General features: G+C 44.9%; 2 protein-coding genes across 2 annotated transcripts in view; one reads left to right on the top strand and one right to left on the bottom strand.

Annotated features, from left to right (window-relative positions):
- Nucleotides 1-12102, top strand: part of SAMD10 (sterile alpha motif domain containing 10) — a 223044-nt gene that overhangs the window by 80397 nt on the left and 130545 nt on the right. The gene's annotated exons all lie outside the window — the stretch shown is intronic.
- Nucleotides 1-12102, bottom strand: part of PRPF6 (pre-mRNA processing factor 6) — a 43737-nt gene that overhangs the window by 22089 nt on the left and 9546 nt on the right. Inside the window, exons 4-18 of the mRNA XM_044296615.1 lie at nucleotides 11610-11688; nucleotides 9480-9656; nucleotides 9241-9396; nucleotides 8780-8874; nucleotides 8506-8662; nucleotides 7766-7928; nucleotides 7557-7675; nucleotides 7132-7350; nucleotides 6654-6776; nucleotides 4637-4758; nucleotides 3872-4010; nucleotides 3662-3781; nucleotides 3400-3576; nucleotides 3146-3279; nucleotides 1917-2008 (exon numbers count right to left, since the gene is read on the bottom strand). Coding sequence (XP_044152550.1) covers nucleotides 1917-2008; nucleotides 3146-3279; nucleotides 3400-3576; nucleotides 3662-3781; nucleotides 3872-4010; nucleotides 4637-4758; nucleotides 6654-6776; nucleotides 7132-7350; nucleotides 7557-7675; nucleotides 7766-7928; nucleotides 8506-8662; nucleotides 8780-8874; nucleotides 9241-9396; nucleotides 9480-9656; nucleotides 11610-11688 — 2072 coding nt within the window. The remainder of the gene's footprint in view (nucleotides 1-1916; nucleotides 2009-3145; nucleotides 3280-3399; nucleotides 3577-3661; nucleotides 3782-3871; nucleotides 4011-4636; nucleotides 4759-6653; nucleotides 6777-7131; nucleotides 7351-7556; nucleotides 7676-7765; nucleotides 7929-8505; nucleotides 8663-8779; nucleotides 8875-9240; nucleotides 9397-9479; nucleotides 9657-11609; nucleotides 11689-12102) is intronic.

The raw sequence follows: 12102 nt of genomic DNA, 5'->3' as shown, positions 1-12102 counted from the left end.
GGCTTTGAACTCAGAAAGCCTGGACATGGGGCAGCAGCAGCAGTACCACTGAGCTACCAGCTTGCCTGGCACAAAACGGAGTAGAGTGATGAGGAGCTGCACGGCCATGAGCAAACAGAGTCTCCGGTGTAAGGAGAGTCAGAGCGGCATGCCGAGGCTCCGCCTCCCCGAAAGCGTCATTATGGCGCGAAAAAAGCGCGCGAAAAATATGCGCGCGCGCGAAAATATGCGCGCGCGCGAAAATAAGCGCACACGCGAAAATATGCGCGAAAATAAGCGCACGCGCGAAAATATGCGCACGCGCGAAAATATGCGCACGCGCGCGGAAATAAGCGCGCGCGTGATTTAAACAAACACCACGTGGAGGAGCGGCCTGCCGGCGGGCGCTGAGGGAGCGCAGCAGCCAAGGCCCGACGAGAGAAGCGCTGAAGCCCACAGTTTAAGGGGGAAGAGATGCCAGTACTCCAGTGCCAAAATGAAGAAAGTGCCCCATCAGGATCCTTCTTCAAGTTCACCCAGGTAGCCACAGACAAATAGACACAGAGGGAGGGGGAGGGATTGGGCAACACTTATCTGCTCAGCATGCTCCCTCGATGTCCAGACCAGCAGGGATGCGCCTCTTCAGACTTCTGACTCCAATCCAGGAGAACAGTGCTCTGGAGGAGGGTAGGCAGCAGGCGTCCCAGCAGCTGGTGGGATGCCGGAGCTAACAGGTCGAGCCCGGATCCACTTATCTTCTTGGGGGGAAATGGAGGCAGCCAGGCAACGTCCCAAAGACGGCGGCGGGCACTCCACGGGGGACCAGGAAGGCGCCATGCCGACCTGTGTCCCCATCTAGAATAAAAATAACAAAAAGGAGTAGAATCAGAGAGTGTCAACCTCCTTCACCAGACACTAAGCAAAGACTGAGTTCCTCCTGGTGGAGTCTGGGGGTATAGCCCGAGGAGGAGGAGCTCTTTCATTTGCATAGTGTCCCTCCTACTAATACCTCTAAGCTATACCCATGGTCTGTGTCCCCCAATGGAAAAAAGCACGAGAAATAGTATTACCGTTAACACCAAGAACTGTATATACATGAAATTAAAAGGTCAACACAGGGATACCTGCATTTTTGTGGTACTTTACATTTTTTCAAATTAATGAAAAAAAGTTAGAGGAAGGCTGGTCACTAGTGGGTCCTAGTTGCACTTTTGTTATCAGTTTGGAATTAATTGCTGGGCTATGATCTACCCCTTGGGTTCGTTGTGTTAAATAAGCCTTTTTTGCTGGTGGAGTTACCATGTACACACATTACTTAGATTGCACTCACCCAGAGTTACATCCAGTATTATACTCCAGAAAATCCCTATTTTGCTGGTAGAGTCACAGTGTACGTACATTACTTATCCCGAGTTAAGTCCTGTATTATACTCCAGAGCTGTACTCCCCATTCGTACATACATTACATATCCTGCAGTGATCCCAAGTTACAGACTGTACTATACTCCATAGCTGCATACACAGTTCTTTAGAACCCTCCTAGCAAACCCTGCCATAGTAGTTGCTCATGAGAAAGCATTTTGAGAAGTGTCATCTTTACACCAGGCACTGTCCTGTCATCTAATGTACTTCTGCATTATAACAGCTCAGATATACCATTAAGGAGGGGGTCCGTCTACAAGCTTGCCATTTCTATTAGCAGCCAGCACACTCGCCGAGAGACATCATTTCTCTAGCCTGAATAACTGTGGATACGGCTCTCCACCATCATACAGGCTGGATATCAGTGTATTCTCCGATGTTAATATATACACAAGCAGCATACTCTGTACACAGTGCAGTGAAACAGAAGGAACAAGAAAAAAAAAAAAAGTTGCATTCCCCTTTCAATTAGGATTTCTCAGCAATACTGGAGTATTGGAAATCACCACTCTCACCTGAATTGGGACATTCCTGCAAAGCCTTTGCCATCAGGGTATTTGCAATATTCTTTAAACCAGCTCTGTACTCCAGCCGCACAGACTCCAACCTGCAAAAAAAACAGGTACTCAGAAAGAAGCCTAAACAGCGGAGGCAGGTGTCAAAATTTACATATATTGGATTCCCAATAGTAGGAGCATTCTCAAGTAATCCAAGCATCAAAGTGTTAAAAGGGAAACTGTCATCACACACATTGATATCCAACTAAATGAACTACTTGTTTGCACTGGTCCAGAGTAAAATGCTCTCTCTCCTATCTAGATTGCTGGCAGCATTCTGGAAAAATGCATCTTTTTTTCATATGCAAATTTTCAGGCTGGTGCAATGGAGGTGCCACCGTTGCACTGTAAGCAATGCTTCGTACTCCTGGTCACCCCACCCCCCAGTGTCAAGGCCAGGCAGTGATGTAGTATTGCCTGGACTTATTATGTGTGTGCGCGCCATTGATTTGGTATTCAGGAGTTGGTGTGACGGCGCACACATTTACAGTTAAAATGCGGCCAACAATCTGGATGGGAGGAAGAGCATTTTGCTCACACCTAGTATTTTATTGGGTTGGATATCACGGTATATGTTGACAGGTCTAAAGGAAGAATTTTGAAAACACCATACAGGAGTACATAAAAATGTGAAAAATATTTTTGGTCATTTTAACTGGAATCTGTCAGTGGTTCTGACAGCACTAGGTAGGGGCTGGGGTGAACAGTACAAACAAACCTGGGGGTGTTCATAATCAGGATTAGTGTGAATATGAGCTTTTATTCTGCCACATTCAGACTGTGAAGAGCTCTCAGCATTGGCCTGCTTCACTGCGCTCTTCCCTGGGTGACAGCATGCAACCAGTCCAATACAGCTGTATAGAACATAGGGGCTGTGAAGCAGTTGACAGAACACAGCACTTAAGTTCTGCCTCCCGGGCACCTGCAGGAGCAGAATCTGGCAGAACAAAAGTTCATATTCTAACTACTCCTCCTGGTAACAAAAACTCCACAAAATATATGTTCTCCCCAGCCCCTACCTAGTGATGCCACCAGTTTAGTCAAAACCGGTGACAGGATCCCTTTAATATCTTATGTCTAAGCTAAGGTATAATTTTATGTTTATATTGATTTGGTGAAACCAGAATATCCCTTTAACACGTTCATCCATGAAAGCTTAGGAAGGAAGTTTATAAAGGATAGCCCACCATAACTCTGGAACCCTAGGGTTTTTCAAACGTGACTTCTCCAGGATAGCTCGTGCCCTTGTCAACTGCCCCACATTCTCCTCCAATCTAGAGAGCAATAGCCAAAGGGAAACTGAATGCGGGCATTTCTTCAGCTGCAAAAAAAGAATAAACATGAAGGAAACCTAAATAATCAACATAAAACTGATCAAGACAAGAAAGCATCACATATGCATAAAATAGCAGGACAACAAATGTAATGACTCCACCCTTACCCCCTGATTATACGCCTCTCTGGCTTTCTCAATCTGCTGCTGCTGCTCTTCAATCTGGCCTTTCATCATCCACAGTTTGGGGAAGTCTTCATAGTGGCTCAGGGCCTCGTCGCACAGCTCCAGAGCAGCTTCTATGTTCCCCAACACCCACTCCAGCCTCACAGATTTCATGAACACCTGCAGGGTTATAATGATACAGCATGGGAGAATCACAACAAGCATCCATTCATACCACAGACAACTGTCAGAGAAAGTTGCTTACCCTAGCAGTTGCAGCGCTGCTCCTAGCCTTTGCCAGCAGTCTTCGAGCTCTCTCATACTCATTATTTTCAGACTCCAACTTGACGGCTGCCAACCAGATCTCCTCGCTGTTGGGGTTAGCCTGAGGAGAAAGAATAATTAATACACGTCCTTCAAACATTCCAGTCAGACATATATTCCCAATGGATCAATAAATTGTGACAATACTAACCTGGAAGGCAAGTGCAAGAATACTCCTAGCAGCTGGCACATCACCCGCTAGCCACTTGGACTTGGCACCCATCAACCATAATACTTCAGCTTTAGGACAGTGGGCAACGGCTCTCTGCAGAAGGGTCTCCAGTGACTCCCTGAAGAAAAGGCAAATATCATTAAATACTAAAGTTTTGTAGAAAAACTAAACATATTAAAGAAGACCTTTTATGGTTTTATATTAATTGAGATAAATACCTTTACTTGCGGGGTACTTGCGATCCAATCACAGCGGACAGCGTCACAGCCAGGGAGAAGGTGAGCTTTTTTTTCTCCCTGGCTGTGACTCTCCGCTGTGACTGGATCGCGGCACAGCCAGGGAGAAGGAGACGCCCATTGAGAAACCCTGGCGTCTCCTCCTCCCTGTAACGATGCTCAGTATTAGCATACTGAGCGCGAAAAATACAGGGGGGCACAGGAGCGATATTTTTTTTTAAATCAGGCAGGGTCGCAGCATCAGCAGGGGGTACGCCGCAAGTAAAGGTATTTATCTCAATTAATATAAAACCATGAAACCATTTAAGTCATATTAATTACACACGCCTTATTAATATTTTTTTACAGAATCATTTATTTTTGCACTAATCCTGAATGCACAATTCTGCTGGTTGCTATAGGAAACAGACGGCAACTCTGACGGATGCTACATTCCCTAACAGAAGAAACATCAAGCAATAGGCAAATACGACAAGCTTTAAGAACATTTTAAGACATCTCAGCATACCTTGTACCATGGTTCTTTTCAAAATAGGCAGCTCGGAGCCACACACTCTTTTTGCTGGGGAAAACCTGGAGGGCGTGTGCATAGATGGCGCGTGCACACTCCAGGGCACCGTGAGACACACACTGCAATATGAAAAGCAATAAACGTTAGAATGTGCAATGAACAAACAAATATCAGCCCTGTGTAAATCCTTCCCAACAACGCCACATAAATGAATGGGGTTGTCCATTGGCAGGATCAAGCTGTCACACTGACGGCCCGATTCTGTACTGTGACAGTGAACTGAAATAATCAGCTTCCTATTACAGAAAGCTCTTGAGAACAACGCTCACACTGAGCGCTGTGTTCCCACATGCGCTGCTTCCATATTTGGGCAGTTGCTACAGAAGCCCGTGAGGTCATTGATGACATCACAGGAATACTCTGTACAGGGCGGGTTTAGGGTCTGGCCGCATGCAGTTTTGCAAGCCAAAACCAGGAGTGCATTCAAAAAGGAGGAGATATCATACCTGTCTTATATTTCCACTGCTGATTTTGGGTTTCAAAACTGCGTGCAGAAATCTGACCATGTGGTCGTACCCTAAGCGAAGATACAATCTATCTTTTCTGCATGTCTGTCTCTATAGATTACTGGTAATCTAAGAGCTGTTAGATGTGTTTGCTAACCTTTGTCCCATACATAATAAATAATATAGTAAAAAAAAAAAAAAAAAAAGTACAAAAATAAAATAAAGCACCTTCGTCCCACCCCAAAAAATAGTGCACAACTCTGAACCTACACACGACATTCTGCATGCACAAACTGGGTTTTCATAGGTGCGAGGTGCTCAGGCACTAATATTTTACCAGACAGAGTATAGGTTACACCAAACACATATAATTACTCCTAGGCACCAATTTGCATCTTTACTGAACATTTCTGTACTTGGATGAGGCTGCATCTTAAAGGAGTTCTCCGGGAATTAAGAAAATACTTAAAATAATATTACTTTAGTATAAATATATTCCCAAATACCTTTTATAAGTTATAATGGTTCATTTTATCTAGGGAGCAGTCAGTAGAAATAAAATGGCCGCCGCCCTATTAGTGCACACAAAACCTCTCTAAGGCTAGGTCTACACGACGACATTTGTCGCGCAACAATAAGTCGCGCGACAGATAGGGCACAACTACACTGCAACATTTGTTGCACCAATGTCGCGCAACAATTTTTATAATGGCAGTCTATGGTGTCGCACTGCAACATGCTGCGACTGCAACAATCGCAGAAAAATCCATCTCGAATGGAATTTCTGCGACTGTCGCGTCGCAGTGGCAGCATGTTGCAGTGCGACACCATAGACAGCCATTATAAAAATTGTCGATGCAACAAAATGTTGCGCAACAAATGTCGTCGTGTAGACCTAGCCCTAATCACACAGGAGGACGAGTTACTTTACAACACTGAGGTAAAGAGCTTCCTCCTCTCTGCTCTACTTGTCAGGAATTATGACCCTTAATACAGATAAGATCTTCAGCTGAATCTCTGTAGGAATGGAGTTCAGGAAGAGACAGCTGAAGTACAGAGAGGACGGACAGGACAGACTGTGGTAATGGAGACTGCATACAAGTGCTGCTGCTCATTATCTACACCCCCACCTCCTCTCTGTACTTCATGTCTCCTCATGATCTCCATTCTTACAGAGATCATCAGGGTGTCTTCAGTTCAGTCACTGTACGGTTTTTGGACGGAGAAAATACCGCAGCATGCTGAAGTTTTTTCTCCGTCCAAAATTCCGGAACACTTGCCGATTCGGCAAAAAACAGACAGGAAATCTGTATTTTTCCTAATTATGACCATTTTTCCTTGAAAAAGACCTACACATTTTATTAATATAGCCCCATGTGTCCCAGAAAAAAAGGTAGACTGAAATTTAAAAATAATTGAATATTGATAATTCCAAAAAGTAAAATTTTGCTTTGGTCATGAAAGGTCAAAATACCCTCAAGTCTTAAAAGGGTTAATATACAACTTACACTATCAGCATCTTCCATCCACGTGTGCTTCCGGTCCTCTTCCTCTATGCCAATACCGATGACTGCTCTCACTACCGCCTGGCACGTGACCACACTGCCAGCTTTGTCGCACTCCTCCGCATCCTATAGAGTGACACAAAACAGCAATGAAGGTAGAGCTTTACCATTCTGTTGCATTACACTAAAATATGCACCATAAATCAAAGCACATTAAAAGGTGTTGTCTCATCTTGTTGTTTACGCAACTCCCACAGCAGTGAACTGGAAGCTGTGCAAACAGTGTAGTTACGGAAGCAGCGTAGCTTTTGCCACTACGCCACTTGTGTAGCTACAATTCACTACAATGGAAGTTACAGAGACCGCAAAGTGCCAGCCCACTGAGCCAGCGCTCAATCCTATTTCACTGTGGAAATGGTGAGATGGGACAATCCCTTTACATTACAAAATTAGGTGCATCCCCACCCCATCTGCAGCCAACCTGTATCCACTGTTCCCGATTGATCTCCACTCCATTCGCTCTTAGAGAGGTGATGGCTCTGTCTACAATCTTCTCCACCATCTGAGTGTTCCCATTGGCTTCTTCCAGCTTGGCAGCAGTAATCCAAATATGTCTGTCGGTGGGAATGTTTTCACGTGCCTTATTCAAGACCTTGCGGGCATTCTCATAGGTTTCAAGCCTGGCAAGGGCCAACCATAGCTGCAAAATATAAAAGGTAACATGTAAGAAGGCAGCAACATTTAATAGGGTTCTAAGTGAAGGCATTTCAGCTAAATATAATAGACTGTTCTGATCCAGATATGGTACCATCAGGACAAGGCACTACAGCCAGAGAATCTAAAAAGACAATGCCACAGCATCAAACTTTTGCATCTGCCTTAGTTTCCAGCCTGAAGTAGACTTACCTCCACACTGGTGGGGCAGCATTCTACAGCACGACTCAGCATGATACGAGCATCCTCTGGTTCCTCCAGCTCCACAGCTGCTTTCCACAGACGCACAGAATTCGGGACGTGTTCCAGAGCTGCTCAAGTCAAGAAGCAGTAGATGAGTAAAGAATGAGTAATGAATGAGAAGACAACCTAGGAAGGTGACTGTATACGGCACTAATTACCTTTTCGTAAGACACGTTTTTTGGCACGCAGATCGGTTTCCAGCTCTGCAGCTCTGATATAAATCCGGACAGACTGTGGGAGGTGACAGATGGCCTGAGCCACCACCGCTTTTGCTGTGTCTCCAGGTTGCAGCCGAGCAGCCTCCAACCAGACATCTTCACTCTACAGAAAGAAAAAAAAATTACATTAAAAAGGGTATTTCCAGTCTGGAAGGTGATAGCATACTGCCAGGATATGAGGATATTACTTTATTATAGGTGGGAGTCCAAACTCTGATACACCCACCAAAACTAATAATGAAGGGGTCACGGCGCTGATTTAGCACTGCACAACAGTAGAAAATGGAATGGGGCCGTATGGCAATTTGCTGTAAAGATGCAAGCACAGCCCCGCACTGAAAACTTAAAAACCAGACGCAAGGCTATACCATAACTGTGGCCCCAGATGTCAGACCACCACCGCTCAGAGATTGAACATCCCTTTAAGTAACACTACTATATTTTATGCAACAATAACTATAATAAAGACAATACTATTTACAGAGGTTTCTAGTCCTTTACCCTATTTGGGCATATGGATATAACAGAAAGTCACCCTTGTCCATAAGCTAAGGCAGAAAGGCACAGCAAAGGGTGGCTGTCAACCTGGAGGACAAGTCATGACCTTGAAACAAATGGGCTTTAAGTAATATTACACTTTTTCCACCCTTTAACAGCCATCTGGTCTGGTATATGCTCACCTTAGGACACATCTCTGTCCCTTTCATGATGAGATTCCGGGCTACTTGCAGTTTGCCTGTGACCTCTTCCAGACGAGCAGATGCAATCCAGGCTGGTGGATGGTGAGGGTTAGTCTCCCGTACAGACTTTAGTAGTAGACGGGCTTTCTTAATATCACTAGTAAGGAAAAAAAAAATTTTTTTAATCATCCTGAGAACGCATCCTTTAATAAAAAATAAAAAAAAATAGACAAGGGTTTTTTTTGTGCAATTAAGCCACAATGAACACACTTACTTGATGTCTCCTCCATGTGTTGGGATCATGGAGTTCAGGTCAGTCAGGTAACCTTTAGGATCCACCACCGTCTGACCACTGACAGAGTCAGAAACCTAGTAAAGTTGAAGAATAAAAGGTTCATAAAAGATCATATTTTGCTAATCCTTAACCTACAAATCCTAATGGAAGTTAAAAGGGTTGTCATCAGCATGTGATCAGCGGGAGTCTGACGCCCAGCACCCTCGCTCATCAGCGTCACCGCCTCCCTGAAACTTAAAAAGTACAGTGCCGTCCATTGGATAGTGGCTGTGCTTAGTATTGCAGCTCAGCTCCATTCACTTGAATGGGACTAAACTGCATCTAGGCCGTGTAACCTATGAAAGTGACAACACTGGCCTAGGAAGGGACTGTGGAGCTCAGAGTGCAGCAGTCTCTTCAAACAGCTTATCAAATTAATTCTCTTTTTAAAATGCCCTCACCTGACTCAGCCTCATGTCCATCAGAGTGTTTCTGGCCTGACCAATCTTCCTCATATCCAGGTCTCCAGAACCAGGTGTCATTAGCCCAGGAGTCATTCCCCCTGGGTATGGGGTGTTTAATCCCCCAGGAAAAGGGGTATTTAGGCCCCCAAATTGCTAAAGAGAAAAATAAATAAGATGCTCTGAGTTGTTGCACTTAACAAGAGAAAATCATCAGCACAAAGACAATGCACACTTACCGTCTGCCGTGGATCAACGGATGTGTGATTCTCACCAGTCTGTAAATGTTTAGCGAAGAAGCTGTCAGGGACTGGGGTCAGTTTCTCATGGCGAGGATTTCTCTGCCGCTTATTGCGGGCGTCTCCGACCTCAGGGATGCTGAGCCACTCCTCCTCAGTCACTTCAGCCAGTTTCCTCTGGAGATGGAAAAAATATTGGTGACCCAGAAATGTTTTAAAGAGAAGATGACTGCACGAGGTCTTAAAGGGGTTTTCAGGGATTTTAATACTGATGACCTATCCTCAGGATAGATAATCAGTATCTGATCGGTGGAGTCCGACACCAGGGACAACCACCGATCATCTGTTTGAGAAGGAACCAGCGCTCCTGTGAGCACCGCGGCCTTCTCTGTGCTCACCAAGCACCGTGCTGTACACTGTATAGTGGTTGTGCTTGGTATTGCAGCTCAGCCCCATTCACTTCAAATCGTACCAAACACAGCTGCTATAAGATGTACGGCGCCGTGCTTGGCGAGCAGAGAGAAGGCCGCGGTGCTCACAGCTGCCTTCTCAGTAGGGGTGCCAGGTGTCAGACCCCCACAGATCAGGTCATCAGTAGTAAAATCCCAGAAAACCCCTTTAAAGGGGTATTCTGGTTGCAGGAACTAAGGTAACTATCAGTGGGGTAGGACCGGTGGGATACCCAACGATCACAAAAACGGCAGGTCAAGCATGTGCACGGCTGCTCCATTCATCTCTATGGGAGTTCCAGAGATAGCTGAGCGCTCGCTGTACTTGGCTATCTCCAGAACTTCCATGGAAATGAATGGAGTGGCAGTGCACAAGCTCAACATGCAGCTCCATTCATTTCAGGTGGGGTGGCCCCACAGGGTACAGGGTCATCATTTTTTTATGTTTAATGGGGGTCTTGTGGTAGGACCCCTAACAATCTAACAGTTATCCCCTGTTCTTTGGATATCTGATAGATTGCTACAACCGCAATAACCCTTTAAGTGCAGAAAATACTTGGCAACTGCATATTTTAGTGGAGCAGATGACTGAATCTGGTGAAATGGGCAAAGAATATGGTAGGCCACCCTAGCAATATGGAAGTATGCATAGGATAGGACCCCCCTTTATGTCATATGGCAAAGTCACCCAGAGACTTGAACAAGAACTGTTCATCTGTATTTTAGGGTACTTTCACACTTGCGTTGCTGGATTCTGGCAGGCAGCTCCGTCGCCGGAACTGCCTGCCGGATGCGGCATTCTGTGTGCAAACCGAAACCATTTGTAGACTGATCCGGATCACAAATGCATTGCAATACCAGATCCGTCTTTCTGGTGTCATCCGGAAAAACTGATCCGGTATGACCGGATCCGTCAATGCAGCAATTTTAATGCCGGATCCGGCACTAGTAGATTCCAATGAAAAAATAAAATAAAAATGCCAGATCCGGTATTCCGGCAAGTGTTCAGGATTTTGGTCCGGAGAGAAAAATGCAGCATGTTGGGGTTTTTTCTCCGTCCAAATACCGTAAAAGGACTGAACTGAAGACATCCTGAACGGATTGCTTACCATTCAGAATGCATTAGGATAAAACTAATCAGTTCTTTTCTGGTATTGAGCCCCTAGGATGGAACTGAATACCGGAAAAGTGTAAAAGTAGCCTTAGAGTGGACAATAAGGCTGTATCATGTCTCCCCTTTCACTCCTTGCAGTGACATCTTAGAACTTGTGCACACTACCTGCAATTTCTTCAGCATTATTTTGCAGATAGCACACTAATCCATTTCCGGAGTGAGAAAAATTCGGAATGCACTCAGAAAACATCTGTATTTCGCAGATTCATTTTTGTAGACCGAAATACAGACACAGCCTTGTGAATGAGCCCTTAGGCTGCAGCCATATTTATTTCTATTACATTCAAGTAGGAGAAGACGCAACCTATGTCCTTCCCTCTTGATCAGCATGTCTTAGTGCTATCTGTTAAACCTAAGAGAGAAAGGATCCCCTATGCAACATAAAAATCAGCCACAATAATCTGGCTGACAACAGTAGTTGGAAAGAGAAGTGTGGAAACACAAACTACTGAGCTGGGTTCCCAAGACGAGCAGACACTTAGCATCTGTGGCTCCAGGTTTGCTTACCTTTAAATCAGAAAACTGCTGCTGGATTTTGGGTCTCTCCATTCGGTATTTCTCGATTTCCTCTTTCTCTCTCTGCTCTCTTAACAGAAGAGGAGGAGCAGTCGTTACATTCGTGGAAGCATTCTAAGCAAATGCATTATGACCTTCAGGTCAGACATTCATGGAAATACTCAGGAGAAACATTACAGGAAAAAGAGGAGGGCGCTAGGAGTGACAACCACAGATTCATAAAGCATTCACAAGACGCCAGAGTTAGGGCCCCTTTCACAAGGGTAAGAATTCTTCACGGGCGCAATGCATGAGGTGAACACATTGCATCCGGACCTACAGTGGGATGCGAAAGTTTGGGCAACCTTGTTAATCATCATGGTTTTCCTGTATAAATCGTTGGTTGTTACAATAAAAAATGTCAGTTAAATATATCATATACGAGACACACACAGTGATATTTGAGAAGTGAAATGAAGTTTATTGGATTTACAGAAAGCCGGAA

Source organism: Bufo gargarizans, chromosome 6 (genome assembly GCF_014858855.1).
Source record: "Bufo gargarizans isolate SCDJY-AF-19 chromosome 6, ASM1485885v1, whole genome shotgun sequence".
NCBI lineage: Eukaryota > Metazoa > Chordata > Amphibia > Anura > Bufonidae > Bufo > Bufo gargarizans.
The sequence above is the reverse complement of the archived record's forward strand: the minus strand, read 5'-3'. Positions and strand labels throughout refer to the sequence as shown.